This window comes from Nicrophorus vespilloides, unplaced genomic scaffold (genome assembly GCF_001412225.1).
Source record: "Nicrophorus vespilloides isolate i.1.1-1 unplaced genomic scaffold, Nicve_v1.0, whole genome shotgun sequence".
NCBI classification, from domain to species: Eukaryota; Metazoa; Arthropoda; class Insecta; order Coleoptera; family Silphidae; genus Nicrophorus; species Nicrophorus vespilloides.
The window spans coordinates 285,254-307,458 of NW_017096093.1; the positions used below are offsets into that span (position 1 = coordinate 285,254).

The 22,205-nt window shown below is 29.7% G+C and overlaps 1 protein-coding gene across 4 annotated transcripts in view; it reads right to left on the reverse strand.

Annotated features, from left to right (window-relative positions):
- The window catches only part of LOC108569517 (transcription factor CP2-like protein 1), a 31,693-nt gene continuing 9,488 nt past the window's right edge, over positions 1 to 22,205 (reverse strand). Inside the window, exons 2-10 of one of the 4 annotated variants that reach the window (XM_017931099.1) lie at positions 18,660 to 20,004; positions 6,346 to 6,463; positions 6,032 to 6,282; positions 5,522 to 5,979; positions 5,198 to 5,461; positions 4,950 to 5,005; positions 685 to 838; positions 424 to 626; positions 1 to 364 (exon numbers count right to left, since the gene is read on the reverse strand). In XM_017931099.1, the coding sequence (XP_017786588.1) occupies positions 67 to 364; positions 424 to 626; positions 685 to 838; positions 4,950 to 5,005; positions 5,198 to 5,461; positions 5,522 to 5,979; positions 6,032 to 6,282; positions 6,346 to 6,463; positions 18,660 to 18,921 (2,064 nt within the window). In that variant the 5' untranslated portion in view covers positions 18,922 to 20,004 and the 3' untranslated portion in view covers positions 1 to 66. Of the gene's footprint in view, positions 365 to 423; positions 635 to 684; positions 839 to 4,949; positions 5,006 to 5,197; positions 5,462 to 5,521; positions 5,980 to 6,031; positions 6,283 to 6,345; positions 6,464 to 7,548; positions 7,721 to 18,659; positions 20,005 to 22,205 lie in introns of those variants that run through there. The other 3 variants (XM_017931098.1, XM_017931100.1, XM_017931101.1) reach the window with 3 other exon arrangements.

The window sequence follows — 22,205 nt, forward strand, 5'->3', positions numbered from 1 at the left end:
CTTGATTTTCTGAAAATAGCTTATACAATAATTATAATCATAAAGAGTACATTAACAAATACAAATTTATCTGTTACATGGTTTGAGCAGAATTATAACGCAATTAGTGTTCGCGGTTTCTGGCGCGATGGACACGTGAAACATGCTTTCGTCTTTCATGTACATGATGACTTCATTCTCCACTTGGATGCGGATGGATTGCGGTCCTACCATGTGAATGTCTTTTACTAAATCCGGCTGAATTCCCAGGAAGAAGGATAACTTCTGCAGAAGGTCGATGGAGCTGTAGTTGGACATGTAGATGGCGCTGAACACGTTCATCTGTTCGCGGCTGACGTAGAGCGTCCTCCTCGGGATAATAACTCTGAGAAAGAAAAGATGTTGCAGAATGTGCTTTGAAAATACGAAGAGGTTGAAACTCACTTATTCTGAACGGAATTATATAGTCGTATGGCGTCAGCCGTGTGTCCGCAAATTTCTATAAGGTCGTCCTTGCACATTCGAAGCAGATCCTTGCCGCTGTATCCTGACAAGGCGGGAATATACTTTTCAAATCTGTTCTGATTTAACCAGGCGTTCGTTTGGGCTGCTGTCGTTTCTTCTCCAAGATTTTCGGGCACGAAGAACTGCTAGATTTAGATGTTAAAATAAGTTTTTTTTTGCTTTAAGCATTAAATGACTTACATCTTGGTGTTGTCTTGTATCTTGATGATTAACATCTTGAATGTGTCCGTTCGTTGGTCTATCGTTGATTGGATTGGAATGAGAAGGCGATGAAGACAAGTTGTTCCTATCCTCGTTCGCTCCCATCGGGCTTTGGAAATTATTCTGTGAAGTACTGAAACAATACATATTTTATTTTCATTTGAATTAATCATGTATTTGTTGTTGGTATCATGTATTTAGCGACTCTATTATGTATGCTTATGGGAAATTGTAAATGCAACATTTATTTTCCAATTCTAAAATGCTTCAAGGACTTTCAATTTATACCACAAATACGTAGTGTATTCTACCTAAGCGGTTTTGTTTTGATATCGCTGCGTGGAAAACTTGGATGGAATTGCCGAGTCATTGCATAATTGTATTGCAATTACGTTATTTATAGCTCAAGAATAAATAAAATTTCAAAATAAAACATAAAATAGATATAAAACTTATATGATATTAAACTTAAATGATGGAGTATAAATTTTCTAAAGATAGGTTGTGAAATCTAAAATGATAGGATTTTGGAACATACATTTTGATGGTCCTCAAATGATGCTTGATGTTGCCCGTGTTTCGTTTCATCATAGCTTTGAGACCGGGCAGGGAGAGCCGCTGCAGATTCATTTTGTTCCTGCCGCCGTAGGGCTGAATCCTGAGGCTGACCCTTCGACCGATCAATCGCGCCTCCTGAATCTGCCCGAACGCATGAAAGAACTGCGCTTGCAAAACGTACTCGCGCTCCGTGATGGTCATCGTGTGTATTAGAAGATAGACCATCTTACCGTTCCGATAATTCGCAATTCGGAAGAGAAGGTTACTAGCTTTTGTCATCTGATGTAATAGCCGCCGAGGAGGACAATGATCGGAACAAAAATGAATATGAAGAGGGACCGTCCGGCTTTCTCCGCGAAACTTTTCTCAACCATTCCTGACTCCTTGTTGCTCCCTCAAACTTCCTCTCGCTTTCACTACGTTAATACACACACACACACACAAAAACAAATTGTTTGTTTTCTTCAGAAAGGTGTATAAATTTCCGTACAAACTAAGTCCACCGAGTATTGGAACTACATTGGTCTACATAGTAGACCATTTAGAATGAATCGAAGCACTAAACGTGAAAATATTGCACCCTGCAGGAGGACGACTTGTTTTGTGCGCTTGAATTGTGATCGCAAGTACGTTAGTTAAGGTCTGGTTCTGGTTTAAAATCTACTTCATTTGCTAGATAATATGTGCGAGCGTGTGTGTGTATGCGAGTGCGAAGCCGGATAGAACCGGTTACGCCAGGAATGAGCGGTTTAATTCGGTAAGGGAGTTCAATATTGAGCGACTATACCACTTCCATCATCCCATACCAACCAAAGCCTCCGAACTTTCCTCCATCGAAACTACGCTCCGCGCAGACTATTTTCGTCGGAATCGCAGCTAAAAATAGCCATATTTATTTATTTATTCATTCAATTAACGCCGCGATAAACAATCCCCGAAATGATACTGCATTATATGTTATTTTTTTCAAACCCATCCTTCCTCCCAAACACCTTCATTATTTCACCATCTAATTGGCTAAAAAGCCCTATTTCGAAATCGATAAAGTAAACAAATAGAATCGGGCTCGAACTGGATTCAACGTATATTATTTTTTTCTCAATTATATTTTAAACGCGTGTCCATTTCGATATTTCGAATGCTAATTTAATGAGAGAATATTGAATTATTGAGATGAACGAACGCCGGTTCAAACTGGTTACTGTCATCACGAACTTCGTCTTCTACAGTCCGCAGACAATAGTAAATGATCGTACAAACCCTTCGATTATTTGGAACACCATAATTTAAGTCCGCTCAGCAAAATTTTACTCAGGTTAATTGACTGCGCGCCGTTTGTTAAAAATAATGTAATGTAAATCGAAAAGTAACTGTTATAACAAGTAAACGTGCTCGGGGATCTGAAAGTATGCATCCGATACCAGTAGAAACTAGTATTTTCTATAGACATTGTAGATTTCGAGGGACTCTGCTCAGACAGCTTCACAATTGATGATGCAACACGAAGGACACGATCACTAGCAATTTAAATATTCCAAACAAAATTTGTATCAACATTAATAATTATTTTTAGAATAAGAACAATAAAACACTTATTTACAATTATAATAAACTTGAGATTTTTAATTTTCTCATGCAACTTAACTGATGATGTAATACGAAGAACACAATAATAGCAATTTATAATTATATAACTTTATTCCCTTTTTGAAAAAAAAAAGATATTTCAAATTAATTAGCGACAATCATTATTATGTATATATCAGTAATTGTCAGAGTATTTTTTTCTTAATTGTTTATCGATCTTTAGGAACGTTTCTCTCATTTTATTTTGTTAAATGTATTTGCCGTTTTTATGCAAATAATGTAATTTGAAACAATCAATTAAGTGCAGATTTTTACGCAGAAAATATATTAAAATTGTATTTAACAAAAATAATTTAGATTATATCTTGCTATATGTTAAAATAAAATAAATTATATAAGCAATATATGAGATGATATATGTCTGTTAAGATAAATAATTTGTAAAATTAACATATGCATAAATAACAAGTGACATTTGTTCGTGTACTTTACATATTATGTTCTCGTTGGTAACAACTATTGTAAGTATTATGTTGTGACATTGAATAGTTTAAATACTAAACATAACTAGTTTATATTAGAACGTGCGGTTACTTGTAAAATAAAGAAAACACGGCTTTCCTATGTCTATTGTCAACAAACTGTTTACTTTTACTATTAATAATATAAACTCTACTATTTTTTAAACATTGTTCTTAGTAATAATTTAAGATATTATTATTACTAAGTAGATTTCACACATTTGCGTAACTTTCTTAAGCTGTAAATTTTCTCCTAAATCCTCACTATTTACATTTTTAAATTATTATTTATATATAAAATGCACTCAAATAATAACCTAACACAAAACAATATTTGCATGTTCAAACTTTTACTCTTTATCTCAATGTATTCTAAAAAAATATATATAGTACAAAACAAACTAAACATTATCATTATTATTTAACATAATTATTATATTATCAATACAGTGGAACTTCGCTCAACGAGCATAACCCGTTCCAAAATTACCGGATTTTTACTCGTATAGTGAAACAATTTTCCCCATATAAACTAATGTAATATACGATAATGCGTTCCATTTTGCAAGTAATTTTTCTTACAATTTATTTTGCTCGTTAAGCGCTGTATATTTATGTATTATACAAGCACAATGACAAAGATTATCTTAATTATTCAATGGAAACTTCTGACAATCCTCGAAGATGTTTAAATACAGACGATGATAACTTTCTTCTCTATCAGCATGACATGAATAAACATATAAACGGAAAAGTAAGTACGTACTTGTCGCTATCTTAAGAATAATCACCGAGCAAATATGCTGTATCAAGCTGGTAAACAGACCTTTGTTATGTGAGTTTACAGTATTTCGAAACACAAAATAAATATAGATAGGGTAGTAAAAACCAGTTACTCTATTAATTTCTTCGAACAAATAAGTAAACTTTTTAATACAGTGATATAGATCACCGATATCTTATACGCACTTAAAGTTGCCTAAGTCGGTCAGAGAAGTACCAAGTTATATAACAAATATTGTACAGTGTTATAGAAGTTGCCTACAATACATATTATATTATCAAACATTTGGTTACAGCCTCTATTTTATAAGAGTATTATGTCAACTCCATCTTATAATAATTGTAATATTGTAATTTAATTTAATTCAATACAATTACTATATTAATTTAAGCTCAATATTATGGCTATGTTTTTTTTTCAATAATATTCAATTTAAAATATTACCTTATTTATATAATTATTTTCAATTGATATGTTAAATGATTGAATTTTATCATAATTTGAAATTTAACTTTAAAGAGTATAAGCATAAACACTATCATTTTATTTCATGCAGGTGACCTATTTATTTTACATTTGAGGTGTGTATTTTTATTTGTACTTTCACCTGTAATACATTGGTTTTGTAATAGAGCTATTGAAATTTATTGATTATGCAATAAATATATTTGAAATAAATTTCTAGGAGCGTCTAATCATATGTTAATAAATGTGTAATTCAATATTGCTTATTGAATATGATTTGATTAAATGATTGGAAATATTAACGTTGATAAAAATTATAGAACACTCACCTTTCTGGAGAAAAGGGTCCACCAATTGGTACATTTGCTAAGGATTCGTTTGGAATCTGAAATTGAAATGCTTGGTTTACATACAAACGTAATTTTATAAATGTTATACAAGTGAATATCAAAGATTTCAATACTGATTTAATTAGATAGATTGTTGAAAGCGACAAAGTCAAATTATTAGAAAACAAGTTGCATCATTGTTAAATAATAAAGATATATTTGAGTTAATATCAATATTCAGAACTTACGTCGTTGAGAACAGTGCAATCGTAACTGGGTTGGTATTTCTCTTGTTCAGAAATGGATCTTTTGATAATCTTTTCACGATCTTGCTTATGCTTCCTGTCAGCACCTTTTAATTTGAAAACTTTTATCTGACAGGCTGCAGCATGCAAACGCTTTGGTGAATCATATCCATCACCACCTTGATAAGTCTCCACTTGGATTCGGAAAGGAACACCCTTTTCTCCACCGTGCTTCTTGGGCGTAAACTCTGTGCTAATGCAATTCACCTGCAAATCATTCCAATGTTAAATCAAATCTATGAAATATGATTCCTGTAATATGTATACCTTGATGTAAGCACCAACTTCTTTAGTTGGATCCCAGCTGAATTGGACTGTGTTTAAGGCACCTGCGGGTTGGCTAACATCGTAGAGACCGTAAGACAAAGGCACATCAACTTCGAGAATTCTATCGCCGGGTCTAGATTGCTGCCAGGAGGTCATCTGCTCCTTCTCCATATACTGTAATCTCCTCTCATGAAAGCAGATCCGAATCACCGATTTTAACAATTTCCCTCTGTATGTGGAAAGATCTCCCAGCTTCTTCAACTTAATCTCATAACTCTGACCTTGATTCAAGTAGGTAAGAGTATCTTCATTCATCTTGGTAGCAATACTTGTAGCAGCTGCCAAGACATACTGAAATCTGCAATCTTCTGTGAAACTCGGCGATATTCCGTATCCATCCTGAGATAAATTACCAGGAGAGTTCAATAGATTGTTCGTCGGGGAGTTCAACAAGTTACCTGAAACGAGTAAATTAGTGAATATAATAAGTCTATAATCTTTGCTACTAACTGTCGATGTTTTGGATGCTATTGTATCCGGTCTGTGATAGCAACTGCTGCAGTGTTGTATTCAAAATTGTGTTGTTTTGATTGTCGTTGATGTTGTTGGCTTGGGAGACGGGAACCTGGGCTTGTTGGTTACCCAAAGAACATGGTTGATTTTGTCTACTAAATTGGGTTACGGTAGTTTCCGGATTATCGGTCGGAGATGGGGCTTCTTGCTTGAAAACAGTCATATTCGATAGGGACAATATAGCTTCGCTGAAAACAAGAACATACATTGTTGAAACTTTGATGAAATATTCCAATTATTGGTTGCTATACCTCATATTAAAGGAATTATTCGATTGATCTGCTTGCAGCGCATTTATTGAACCTTCTATATCTGCATTCAATTCTTGGGCAATATCGTCCACTTGCCATTGCGGCATCCTCGAATTACCTAGAATCAACAAAACATTTAAACATTCTTAAATTTTAATCTATTACAAAGAAACTTAATATAATTATTAACATATCCTTTCCAAATGCTCAGGTTTTTGTTCTGTTAATTCAGAAATGAAAAGTATTTTTTTATTTATTCATTAATAGACAGTTTAAGTTATGTTTCCCTTATTAACAAATTAACGTTATAATTTATTAAAGATAAGACTTAATATCATAATATCCTTCACAAATTAGAAACTCTCAGTTCGACATTAATAGAAACTTATTGAGTATATATTTTCCAATGTTCTTTGTTTCAGTGCAATTAATTATAAATTCTTGCTTAACCATTTACATTTCGTTGTTAGTTTTTTGATATTAAATAGAAATGGATAAACTGGAATTAGAAATTTCACAGCGTTTTGCAAGACATCCGTTCTCATAGGCAATTGGAGTATATTTAAAAATGGATCAAGGAAATATGGGTTTGGGTGGAATTGAGGAAGTTTTCTAATGACATAACGAGCCGAAGGCATTTCACAAATCCGCGTTTAAAATGTACGGCAACGAATGCGAAGTGAAGTGAAAATGCGGCGTCGAAATAATTTATTGGCGTCTGCGATTTGCATGTGCACCGTGTGTCTAATTGAGGAAAATTACACGGACGGATAAATAAATAATGGTCTCTCCCTCCACCGTTTCCGAGAAACCAACATTTCTAACATTTCAGGTGAACGAACCGAATATTCCTCATATAAGCAAAACCACGCATCTAGAACGATCGCCCAAAACTAATATTTTTTAGTAGAGACATGAAACAAACTTTTGCATCGCAGGTTTCGAGAGGAAATTTATCGCGAAAATCACGAAAAAGTCAAACGCAAACAGACAAATTTATGAATTGACGTCAGCGATGTGATAAGTGGAGTGCTAATTGTTACGTAACGTAAATTTCTTGGTACATCGAGCCGAAAAGCGAGAAATATACAAAAAAATTGACAACCTTGAACCGAATTTCTTAAAATTAACATCAATTAATTGATGATCAGCAGCGGGGTGAAACAATTCAGAGGAATGAAATAGAGTAGATAATACAGTTACATTTCATTAAGTAGTCCATCTTTGTAGTTTTTGATACCAAAGACTTTGTGCTCGATGGGTTTGTTGCCGTCTGTTTAGGTCTATCTAATGTGTAACTCGCATCACTATTTTTTCTAAACTAGTGAACCATTTCATTGTTGTGCTTTGCTTTTTTTAGATTTGATATTAATATTTATTGAAGGAATTATTAACTGTTGCCACGACAACATGGCGGAGAGGAGACGCAGTATGTAAATAATAAATAAAGATCGCCTATGTATACATATACACAGGCTCACACTTAATACTGTGGTCAAATCAATCCCAATGGATATTTAATATTAGAGCACGCTTTGATAATGAGTGTCAATGCGATAACAGCCAACAAGAGATTAATATGGAAAAAAAGTGTATGTATGTATGCTGATCTCTATAAGAACGCATACAAAAAAAAATATTGTACAATCTGAGAGTATTATAAAAAAAAAATCCTGATACATTTAATTATTTAAACAAATAAATACTAATTGATATAATATTAAAGTTATATTCTCAACATTATTTCTAGAAATATTGGGTTGATTTATTCGTTTTTGTACTTATTCATTGTTAATAATTATTGTAGTTTCCTTTAAAATGATAATTTTACATAATAATATATATGATTATAATATTGTATTATCAATTATACCATTTTGAATATTTTTTTTATTATTTGAATCAAAGTGAATCTTAAAATTAACAATTATACATTATAATATATAGTTTTATCATACAAAAATATGATTATTACATTTATATTTTCAAAGTTTATACTATTTTAGTGAGTTTTTAGTTAAAAATTGCAAGAGTCAATGTTTTTTCTGTAAATATTACATTAACAAAATATGCCCTTTAAGAAATTACATCGGCCAGATTATGAGGATATTTTCGAAAAGAAAATGAAAAAAGAATTCCTGAATAAACTGAAATTACATTTTAATATATTAGTCTAAAGTTTCAGTTTATTTATCATTTAACAATTGTTGCATTTAACAACCAATCGCTTAACAAGAACATCTTCTACATCAATATTGATGTAAACAATTTATTGAGCCATTTATATTTTTTGTTGATATTATTTTATTCTTGTAGAATAATTTCTGGTCATATTTTCAGTTAAACTCTAAACATTTTTTAGTGACTTCTTTCCAAAAATTATCAATGTTTTTCCGAAAAGATAGTTAAAAATATATATCCAGTTTAACCGCCAGTTTCATTATATTCCCACACTGATGCTATTACTTCAATGATTGAATCAGAGAGGTTGTGTTTACTGGAAGAAACACAACTTTGACAGCAATGCATGTGTTCAACTTGTTAGATCTGTAGAACATTATCTTAGAACATTGTCTTACCACAAATTATTCAAATTGTTTTTTTTTAATCCCAAAATGTATAGAATTTAACTCACTAACTTTAATTCAGAATAAAACATTTAATTAAATTACTTTTTTTGTAAATTACTATTTTAAATAAGTAAAAATAACTTATCTAGGGTTCAATTATTATACTTTCACCTATAATTAAAAATAAAATATTTTATATAAAATGTCATTATAAAAATTTATCTATTATAACTTTTTATATTGCTAATTAAGTAATTTATAATAGATAATACAAGCTCAGAATAAGAGCTTTGACATAATAAACAGATCATCGTAGATATAGACAAATTATCATAGTTTATTAATATTTGTTTATTTATAAAATTTTCTAGAAAACGTTTAAGGAGAAATTTAAGTTCATACACGTATGTTATTTTAAGCAGAGTATAAAAATACATACGCATAGAATACACAAAAAACAGTAGAAAATGTTGCAATGTTTACAGTACTTACAGAAACAACAAACGGCGAAAGGCGAGCAACTTGAAGCCTTGACAGCTTCTTAATTAATGCATCATTTTTGAATTACTATCAGTAATTAATTTGACAAGAATGAAAAGGAGCAAGAAGAAGCAAATACTTGACCTATGACTGTATTTTTTTCAATCTCTCTATTTGTTGTTTTGTGATTTGCATGAGATTAAAGCCAGCCGATTGGAGCAAAACATAAGCAGAACGCGCACATTTCGCTCGTGCAACATTTTCATGGCAATAGTATGTATTGCATAAGACGAAAATGTTTGCCACAAGGTTTCATGTTACAAACAATAATAATCAAAATTAACAAGAACATTTTTCAATATCAATGAGATTTTTGCGTTGCAATTGGTTTAAATTAATTTATTGATATTTTAGAAATGCCTGTTACTTTCTAAAATATTGAAATCCTCATGTTTATTTAGGAACAATCTTGTGGTATTAAGCAATATTTGAATACAACGAACGTAATCAAAAAATATTATCAAGTTTTACTATGTTTACATTTTCAATATCATGTCAAGTCATATTTGATTTATATTATATACATTTTGTGTTTGCCTTCAGATAATTCAGTAGTGAATAATATTCTGAACATGTGAATTATTCATTTTTAGTATTTATTTAAAAATGTAAAGTTAATTTATATTACATTTTAATATTATATCAATTTATACCAAATATACCTTGGTTAACGTTACCTATGATAACAAAGCTTTGATATAACGAAGTCTGCAATTTCAAACAATATATAGCCAACAGTTGTTATTGACGAAGAAAATAATTACAAAATATTATAAATAAAGTTATGCAGATGTTTCAATGAATTATTTTAAACAATGAATAGAACAGATCGTTTATCCAATGGAAGATTCATAAAACATTGTTAGTAACGAAGACAAATAAAATAAGTCGAAATGATTGAATTTTCATTAAAAATGTTTGTTTTTTTTTTAGTGAAAATCATATTGATTTAGGAAAAAGTGTTATTATTAAGCAATCAGTGTTAAATGCACTAACTCCGCTAGGAAATTGTCAAATGAAAAAGCACAGACAATCTTAGACTAATATTTTAAAGTATGATTTCTTTTATTTTAGTTAACTTTCCATTTTCTTTACGAAATAACTAATCCCTATTCTGACCATAATATTTTATCTCTCAAAACGAAGATTCGATTAACAAACTAATTTCGCGGAACCAAAAACTTAATTCTCTTTATATATAATTTAGAAGTCTCAGATTGTATTGTGTCCAACCATTATAGTATATAATTACACATATTTCCAAACTTGAGTTCAGACATGTTATTTGTCTTTTTTTTGGTACAAAATGTAATAACACTTCCATGCCACCGAAAGAATAAAAATAACCAAAGATATGAAATGCTTTTCGTTAAGCAAAATTTCACAGTAATTGGGAAATAATTTATAACAAAATAAAAATCATAATTCAAATTTCGACCCATAAATACTTTATAATACTTATGTTTCATAACTCTTAAGATTTAATATTTACATATATTTAAAAATGCAATAATATCTATCGTTTTATTAATTAAAGTCTCAAAAGTCTCTAAAAACTTCTTAAATCGATGGAAATTAATATAAATAAATGGTTCAACTAGGTTAAGCAAATTTTATAGAATAAATTATATTAAGCAAGATCTAGAAAAACGTGTTTATCAGTATGCTAAAAAATAACAATATTATAAAAACTCTACTTATATAGATATATTTCAATAACTTCTAACAAATTTTAAAGTAGAAAAGATCTACAATATTAAGATTTATACATAGAATATTGCAATAAAAAATAACTCTAAAACAGCAAGAAACCTATGGTCTTCTCGCGCTTTGCAAAGATGTACATGCATTCATTTTTATTTATTTATATATGTCATATGAAATATAAACATCTAATCTAAGACCAATAATTGAAACACATCTCACGAATGTAAAATTTGTAATTACAATAACAATCAAATCAGCAGGATTAGCATTAATTTGACTTTATTTAGGATTAATAAATGTCCACTTAGATAGAAAATATATCTTTTCTTAAGCAATATGTAATTTTATTGGATAATAACTTATCAACTCAAAAGCTCAGAAGCTGAATGTATAAATATTATGTGTCAATATTATTGGGTTTATTATTTTGCATTATTGTTTATTATTGCATTGTTGTATTTTGTTCAATCAATATTTACTTAATATTTATCAATTATTTTATCATTCAATTATTTTGTCTGGATTTATTTTAAAATTTTATTTTAAACCTTTAAAAATATGCACTCTTTTATAACCTGAATTTCAGTGTTATTGAACGAAAATAAAAATTCTCCCTTTCTTATCCTCTTATCTTAAGAGACAAGAATTGATAAAACATGGAATGACCAAAATAAAAACGGTTCTTAAAGTACTTATTTTATTGCGGCAAAAAGAAACTGGGATGAACCGAAGAGAATGTTGAATATTCGAGAATGCAGACAATTTTCCGTTGGCCGAACGCAATCAGATCCATATTATCGGGATATGGAGATTAAGTTATTTCCCAACGAATCCGCTCGTGCTGCAACCGCTCGAAAACGTGTTCATTCACCTCGACCCAAAGGAAGAAAAACAATTTTTTGGAACGGCGCGGAAAACTGAGAGTTCATACAATTTACATACCGGAGTCGATCCATTCGAAAGGACGAAAGAGACGGAAAGAAGAAAAAAACAGCGAAAGAAGGAGAGACTTTTAATATTTTAATAAGCCCGAAAAGCAGAAGGCAATTAAAGCCATTTAAATGCCAAACAAAGTAATCAAGTACTTGAACCATGCATAAAGAAAGAGGAGGAGGAGGTACGAACGATTAAATGGAACTCTTTTTGAACTCTGGTGACATTATAATATCATTTATACATAAAAGTATACAAAATACAAGTGTTTTTTTCATTTGTCAATTATTACTAATCTAATATAATTAATACAATTTTTAGTAAATTAAGCTTAACAAGTGTTAATAACCCAATTATTAGTCTAACACAAATAATTAATAAATTAAAAAAATAAATACTTCATTCCAATTTCTAAAATACACATGAAATTTACCGTTAATTGCGTTCCATTTTTTTTTAATGATCTACTATGCGATATTAAATAATAAACAAGGTACTTACACATATGACGAAATTTACAAAATGCAAATATTTTCCTTAGTAAAACATCAACAATTATAATTTCGAAACAAAATTAACGTATTTAATATAATTTATAATATTTTTTAGTAAATTAAGCTCAACAAGTGTTAATAATGACTCAATTTAAACTTGAATAATTTTATACAAAATCTTACATAAATGAATCAATCAAGTTTCTAGACTCTGCATGAAATTTACCATCAATTGTTCTGAAACATGATTGACTCTCTATGCAATATTCCATAATAATTGTACAAGTACTTGAAACATATCTATATATAACAGGTAATACCTTAATAACCTCAATAACTTCGTAGGATGACTTATGAAACAACAACTTTTGGGCAAAATTTATCAACATAGTATCCTTCGAGAGTGATACATTCATTTCTCTAACATTTCGATGCCTTTCTTGTAGAACTATTTATCGTTGGTCTTCAGTTTCAACAATCACTACTTTATTGGAGCAAAATCTCTTTCCCTTGAGCTACTACCTGGGAGCCAGATCTGGAGAATACGTTGGATAGGGAAGTGCAATTCGTGCATTTTGCCATCGTTTAGATCGAATTGTCACACGCTGCTTTGTCTTGGTGAATAATAACATACGGGGAGGCCAAAACCTTACCTGCTGACATTTGCGTTTGTGACTGCTTTGGACGGCTTTCACCCTTTGCTGTCCACTTAGCTGACGACCGATTTTAGTCTTGAGTGTAGTGGAGGATCCAGATTTCATCCATTGTTACATACCACATGAAAAAGTAATTTTTATTTCGCTTGAACAGCTCCAAACAGCTGTTTTTGGTCCACTGTGAGCAAACGCGATACCCATTTCGAGCAGAGCTTACTCATGATCAAATGATTATGCAAAATAGTGAATACATTGCCTTCTAATATCTTCAGGGTGTCAGTTATCTCACGCAACTTCAATATACGATCTATATTTTGTATACTTTATTTTATGTTTTCTGAAACAATTGCCAAATTAGGACGTTCAGCTTCATTTGTGTCTGTACGACAGCGTTTAAAATCAGCAAACCACTTCTCTACAATTTATCTCGACGGAGAAGAGTCCCCGTAATCAACACACGAAATTCAGATTTTTCCATTGTTTTGAAAAAATCACTGTAACTTGTGAACTAAATGTTAGATTGCCATCAATTTGACAGGCGTCGTCTGAAGGTTGGCACTTGCTAAAAATGGGTTGTCGATAGAGGCGTCATCTATTAACTTATTGAGTGAGGTGTTATATGTGCTATTTTACAAGAATTATTATAACTTGCTTCATTTTAACAAACGTTGCTTAAAAATATTTCAGAGTAAATTATAATTATAAATCCGATCAAATTGTCTAATTAACTAAAAATAAAATCCACAATTGTTGATTGGATTGTATACAATAGTGTCTTTACTTAGACGATATGGGTATTTATTTTAAAAATAAATAAATAAAAATTTATTTCGGCTCTGATCGAAGCCACACTTGGCTTATGTATTGATGTACTCATAAATATCAAGAACAATATTTTATTTATAAATATTTGTTAGCCACAATTTAAGACTTTCTGTCCTGTCAATAATATATTTCCTTGAAATGTATAAAATCAATTTGTATACAAATTGTGAAATTTATTAGATAATTTCTTATCATCAGACGATATTTCCAGTTAATTACAAATTAAGTGTATCTGTAAGGTACACACTTCCTTTGTTTTGCATCTATTTTTAGCAAGCAATTAAATGAGTGCAAATTGAAAGCATTTTATAATTATTATTTTTATTGTTTTTTTTTTTCACAAACAAAAAAACTTTTGGCTAAATCTCAATCTACACATTTTCTTATCGAAATTATCAATTTAAAATAGTTTAGATTATTTTTATCATGCGATCAAGCAAGAGCTTCGGTTTAGAGATTTCATTTACATATACCAGCGGTTGCCAATAAGTCCATTTCTAATTTAAACTTGATATTGAACATGATTATGTCATTGTATTATTAATAATTGTACAGTTAGATCGCAAACACATTTACGTAGAAAAATCGATTTAAAGAACAAACAAATTAGCCACTCCTGACGTATACAAATTTAGGAAGAAACAAGTAATGCATAGTTTAAAAGCTAAGGTAGATCAAACAATTTCTATGAATTTGTGAACTTTCTCTTGCATCTTCATTCACTTGGATAGTAATCCTTGATTTAATATGTGCAATAAGAAAGTTACCGAATTTCGATGGTAATTAATGAACGTTTGTTGGTCAAATTGTCTTTAGATTTATACAAAAAAACTTGTCTGATTTAAAATGGGAAACGCAATAGATTTTTTTCCTTGTGGGATTTCCAATCGATACGTAATAATTTATTTTTCTTTAGTCTAACGGTTTGTATGTTATGTAAGTATGCTCATTTAATAAGTTAAGTAAACATAAAATAATAATTTTAATGCAATTTTTTTGCATTTTGCAATAATAAAAGTTTTATTATGTGAATACGATGTTTCTTTAACATTTTCAAATAGAAAAGGCACATTTAGCTTTATAATAATTGCTGACATACATACCGATATTACTTTTAAATGCATTCGTTTTTATTCAATTTCAAATTACACTTTTTTTGCACGAATTCATTGATAGAAATCTGTGAATTATACTAAAACTATAATCAAGTTACTGTTTTTTGTAAGTATATAATATAATTTTATCGAAAATCGGTTTAACAGAGATATAATTTCAATGTTATTAATGCTCACTTTTATCAAAAAGGTAATAATCCCTATACGATTACGATAAATCAATTAGGAGATATTATTTATTTTAATTATCATTACAATTAGTTAATGTCATAAGACATTAGCTACAAAGAAATAACTTGTATTTTGCAGCTACGATCAGTTCGAATTCTCTCCGTACCATGGTTTGAAAATTTCAATAGAAACTCAATTTTAATTGAGTAAAATACAAATTAATTTAAAACAAAAATATCGTTTTTCCCATATTCATATCTCTTTTTGTGCAGTTTATTTTTATGATTTCTTTTAAGTTTCAAACAGTGCGGAATATTGGCGTAAAAATAATAAATTTTCTTTAAATTCTTGTATGCCTTGAAATCCTAATATTAATACCAAATTCAACTAAACCAAATTCGAAACCAAGGTCATATATTTAGTTATTTCTATTTCTGAATTATTACTATAATTCATTAACATTGATTTTGCTTATTTTGACGAAAAATAATGATTGATTTTACAAAATTAACAAATGATTTTGAATACAGTAAGACAAAAAATCGCCTTTCAAAATGAAATGTATTTTATCTTCAATAAATTGTTAAATATTTTTTGAAAAAAATACTAATTATATTATTAAACTAATATAGTTTATTTGGTAAATGTATAAATTCATTATGAATCAAAGAAAAAAATCAACAAATATTTGTAAAATAAACTTTCTTTTTAAAAACCCTGTATCATTATTCTCGTTGAATCAATTTACAATCAATCTTGTTATTGAAATAATATATATAATTTATAAGCAAGCAAACAAATCAATTAATTAAAACAAATACCAACTTTGTTTATGTATTAACGTATAAGTAGAAATTAATAAACGACTAATCGGATTATGAGAGGTATTGCTGTATATATGAACAATACCTCGCATAGTCCGGCAATATATTATTATATTGCAAACTAAAATTTCTATAACAACATAAATATATAATTCTATAAAGCAATTTTCACAGAATTGAAAGAAAAATGCCATAGATTAATTTGTTTTATTTTTAATGATAACGTTGCAGCTGACATTAAGACAGATCTATTGACCTATGATACCTCGACCTTAAGACGATATCGAATCCAAATAAACGAGCAAAACGATTTCAGCGACACATTGTTCGACAGATAAAATAATATCAATTTTTGAATATATTTCTCATGTTTGAATTATTGATATGTTCTCATGACATTCAAATTGTCATTCCATGTAATTAACAATTGTAATATACAGTTAAATTACATTAATAAGAATAAATCCATAATAATGTGAGAATTTATGCATTTTGTTGATCACTTAATACCAAAAAAAAACATGATGCTAAAAAGTTTTTCTTATAATAATGTAGAAAAGCACAGCCAAACAGATAACTTTGAAATGTTTCTCATTTATGATTATATCATTCACAAAATTGATTGGGATTTTATCACAAATGAAAAGACGTAATTGAAAACCCAAACATATGACGTTTTGAAATGATTATAATTCCTGTTTTATTAGTAAATTGTTCATGATTTTATGAAGTTTTTCTAACAAGACAATTACGACTTGAACACAAGCGAGAAAAGTGTGGAGTAATTATAGTATCAGTTTCTTTTTGCTCCATAAATTCTACATACATTATTTAAATTATATTTATATTTTTATTTTACGATGAATAATTAGATATTAAATATTAAGGACATATACAGAAATGACTCGGAGAGTGCGGGTAATAAATGGGTTCCGTCAATATCCTGGACTATTTGAAACCGGACTAATAGAGGATTTTAAAACCTCAAAAAAATAAACAGGACAAAAAGCGGCTTCTCTGTTTAAAGAAAAAATAATAATGAATACGTTCTGAATGAAAATTATATCTAATTTAATAATAGAAAAAAGTTTCACAAAATTCACTCTAAAATTAATTAAAATTTGTGCCATCGTTTTATGCGATTTTTTATGGAATTAATGGAATTGGTTGGATTTCATTAACAGCATGAAATCCAACCAATTCAAACTGCGTTGGCATCAATGTAATGCTTTCTATCAATGTGCACAAAAGATTCTGTAAGTCGATTTTAAACCAATTCATGACAAGAAGATGCTCGTTTTGGATTAACATGAGTAGCAGTGAATTATGTATATGCATTGTGATAATTTCTCCATATGTACAATGAGAAATTAAATGTTTTTAAAATGTTTCCATTTGTAATTTAATTATTTATTTTATTTGGATGCACTTTCTCATGTATTTCGTAAATCTTGGACGTATTTTCTAAGTTTTATGCGGTTCCTATCCTCCGTACAAAAACAGGTTTTACTGTATATATAAAAATTATCCTCATTTATAATTGAATATATTTTAATATTATCATTGATTTATATTTGTTTTTAATAACCTGTTTCCCTCTCCCTTTTTGTCCATATAAACTATATCCAATTACATTTCTCAATTCTTTGAGTTTTTAATTTACACTCTATTAATTATTCAATCTAAATTATTTATGTTTTCAATATACTTTGATGATTTTATTTTGCTCATGTTTATAATACTCATATTTCAATTAATTAATAATATATTTTTGTCAATTTTATTTGCAATCTGTTCAACTGAATATTTAGCAAATCGATTCGCTGTTGACATTAGGAAGTTGCATTTCTTTACGTTTGTATATAATTATTTTTTGTATTCAACTCTAAATTGAAGATGCAAGGGCTTGAAACGCTTTAATCTTCTTGTTGCTACGTCGAAGAATGACCGCTTACGGTATAATAATAACAATATTTATTGAAAGTTATTAACATAATAAATAATAAAACAAACAAAATGTATATTAAAATTTAAAAAGTAATTAACTGTTATAACGAGTTATTGACAATAGATCTTTCCGGACGGTTCAATTAATAATTTTGTCAATTTGCTATAAAAATTTACCCATTGATAATCAAATTTTCCTCATGTATTCGTATGTTCATATGAAATATTTGATGTTCTTTGAATTTAATGAAAATAATATAAATACAAATACGTAAAATAGTGATTGAAATTGAAAATAAATTGAAGAAGCGATAAACAAACGTTCAAAGTTGATTCGGCTGTAAATAAAGTATGCAAAGGCTTTCGTGTGGTTTCGAAACTATCCCGATAAGACCTTGACGAAGATGTTCTGGCTTACTTAATATTCGAATAATAAGGTTATGTTGTTGGTGTTAATTAGCGGGAAGCGAAAGAAAGCAGTCTGAACAAAAATAAGAAAGAAATGCGTAAAATATTTTATATAAAGACTCACCGTTGCCGTGCGGCGAGGAATTCTTCTTGATCCTCTTGTCGCATTTGGTTTCCTGTTTTCCGCAGGAATCGTCGGTGTCAGAGGTGGTTTCGATCTTCCTCTTCCTGGCGGGAGGATTCTTCTCGAATTTCCCCTCGTCACTATTATTCATCCATTGAAAATACTCCTCATTCTCCATGTTAATATTCCAATTCTTGCAGCGGGACTCGTTCAATAGCAAAATTTGTGGGCTCTCCGCGTTCTCGTACATTTGGAAATCCATAATACCTTCTTACACTTAATTTGTTTGTTCTTTGTTAAACGATCCTCGGGTTCGTTATGTATAAATAAATTGAAGTTTTCCCTAAATAAGCTACTTTTGTTTTGTAAATAATTGCTCTGTCCTAATAAGAAAATTTTGAAGAAGATTCGAAGATCGGCTCCAAAACGATTTTCTAAATCGCGGCTCTTAGAACATAACGAAGAACGAGTTGTACAATTTCTTGATGCCGGTGGTTTCTCTCTGACGGTGATTTTGCAGGAACGTATTGTCAATTTTAATCATTTTAACTTGTAAATGATTACATAGAATATCCATTTAACGCAAAGATCTTCCTTTCAAAAGATTCTCTCTAATCTCTGTTTCAAATGCGCAACACTACCACCAAACTATAATCTTTTCTTTCTTCCTAAACACTTGACCGACGAAAATTGCTCGAGCTAAGTCGTCGCTCGTTGCGGTGTTTTTTTCACTCACTTTAGTGCCGTTTTGGCGAACAACGATGTTTCGTGGGGGCAATTATTATTTTATTTATTTGTGAAAGGGTGAACTGGTATCACTTATCGACGAATACGCTGCGAAACTGTTGGCAAAACCATTTTAAGAATCGACTTTAGTGGGGATAAAAACGAAAATCTGGGATGAAGAGTGTATCGCTTCTCACAGCTTATTTGGAGAACTAAAGTCCATCGCTGACTGATAGCAACTGTTCAAATTGACTTTAATTTATAAGGTGTTTCGTCATTCTGTGAGTGAGTTTAATTTGTCGTGGCCGGGCTTAGCCTGCAAACGAGTCAAGTCAAGTCGAGTCAATTGTTAAGAATATGTGCGCATTATCGTCGAAACCAAACCTTATCGGCCTCTCGAAACAAAAGAATCTCTCTCTCTTTTTCTCTCTCACAGCTTCTCTGTTTAATATCTCTACTTTATTATGGATAAACTTTTATTAATTTATTGCCTCTTCTTCTCCTTCTTTGGTATCCAAAACCCCGATCTTCGGGGCAACTTCTCCAAATCCCGGAAGGCCTTGATGAAAGCGCTTATCTTAGCTTTTTGCCCTTTGCGACGTCTCGGATGCATCAACCTCTGAAACAGATCAATCAACAAGTTAATATTTGCAAAAAAATATAACTACATACACACACTACATTTGCGTCACATTGAGATAAAACTTGTAAATTAACAGAGTAACAAAATATCTATTTTTCTCATTTCATGTTTCACATCTCTCTCACTTGCACATCCAGCGAATCTCGCGACTGTTTTGCAAATTGTTGATAAGATAATGATGACTCGTGATGATGATTTTCAAGTTTAGCGCGATCGACGCTCCCTCCCCAAAATGTCTATAATATAAAGATTGATTTATTATCAACAATGTAAATTAAAATATAGCCACTCCAAAAGATGGCGGTTTTAATCAGTTAATGTGGTGACATTAGGTGTTCCATTCTCTCAATATCGTAATCTTAATACAGATATACCCCGACTTACAAACTCGCGGACTTACGAACAAAATTCTAAAACCTCTAACTTGTAACAAGGAGATATATAGTGCTAAAAACAATAACTGACCAAACAAAAATTGATAATTTCTTTAATAAAATATAATATTTTTGGAAGATGTACTATCTGCTTTGTTGTATTTGTTTCTTTTGTCGTTTTTTATTAAATAATTATGATGTCTACATTGAAAAGTATTTGTAAGTAAGTATTTTGTTTATTTTAATGTATTTTTTCAAATTTATGCAGTCAGTAATACGGAATTTAACCTTGACGAAGTGTGGTAAGATAAGTATATTTTTAAATTTTGAAAATTCCCCCAACTTACAAAAAACCCTTTGGAACGGTACTAGTTCGTAAGTCGGAAGATGCCTGTACTTGACATCATTTCTATAAACAATATATTCCTCGTAATACAAGTACAATTAGATAATAAATATTTGTTGCTTACATAAAAATAATTTTTGGTTACATAAATAATATAACGATTTCAATTTCTTCTTCTTCTTCAACTTCTTTAATATAAACAAAAAATCAACTTGTTTTTAAATTTCAAAAAAGTTTCCAAAATGACTATGTAAAATGTTTTTATTACTTATATCGTTGATTGTAAACATACTCAAATTTAATAAATTTCTTTGTTTCTCAGTACTAATTGCATTATTATGTGCATAAAATACTTAATAAATGTGCACATTTACTAATTTTAACCATAAAATTATGGAATAAAACTATTTGTTATATAACTTGTTTTCGCCCAAAGTGCAAAACATAGTTAAAACCTCTAAAATAATAGTTACATTTAAATAGCATCAAATAATAAACATCGCTGGTGATAAGGTACGTCAATAAAATCTGTAAATTTAAGTGACGTTTATTTGAATATGAAGTAGAAAATTTTCCTTTAAGAAAACATATTTTCCATTCAAAACTAACAAATTATCTTCTTTATTATTATGTTATATATCAAAATCCTTATATCTTATATGCACGTCCAGATAACAAGTAACAAATGATGTTATTTAATTAAAGAATACACTTTTTCATTTAATTATGAAGTATTTTATTTAAAAATATTAAAAAGTAAAAAATAGATAAAAATAAGAGTTCTTCAATATATAGACGAGCATTTCGCTTAACGTGTAAAATTAACTGTAAGAAAAAATGACTCGCTTAACGAGCGACGTTTCGCATAACGAGTGACGATGAGAAGAGAAGTCCCGGATTGCGCGTTTGCTACATCATTTTTAAAACTTATGTACACATATTATGTGTATTTTTGAATATGTTTCACTATACGAGTAAAAATCCGGAAATTTTTGAATGAATTAAACTCGTTAAGCGAGCTTCCACTGTATATCATTATTATTGGTATACCTGGCGCATCCACAAATATATACTAATTCTTAATATTTTAAAAATCGGACAGATTTTTTGTTAAATTCTTATAAAGTAGAATGTCAATAAAGTAGAAGTAGTTGAATATTCATACAAAAAATACAGCAATAATATTTGATCAATGCAAATTCGCAATAGTCCGGTTTGAAAATTTCATAAACTAAATTTTATTTGAACTAAATAAAAATTATTTAAAAAAAAAAATTAGACAAAATTATTATTTTATATGTATTTAGTTCCTCGAGTGCGTTTTCAAACAGTACGGGATATTGGCGGAATCAAATACCAGTAAATGCTATACTTATATTTTAAATATATCAATAAAATCTATGAATTACATTTCACAAACAGATAATCAATTCGAATTCTTGGGAATGCCTTAGTTA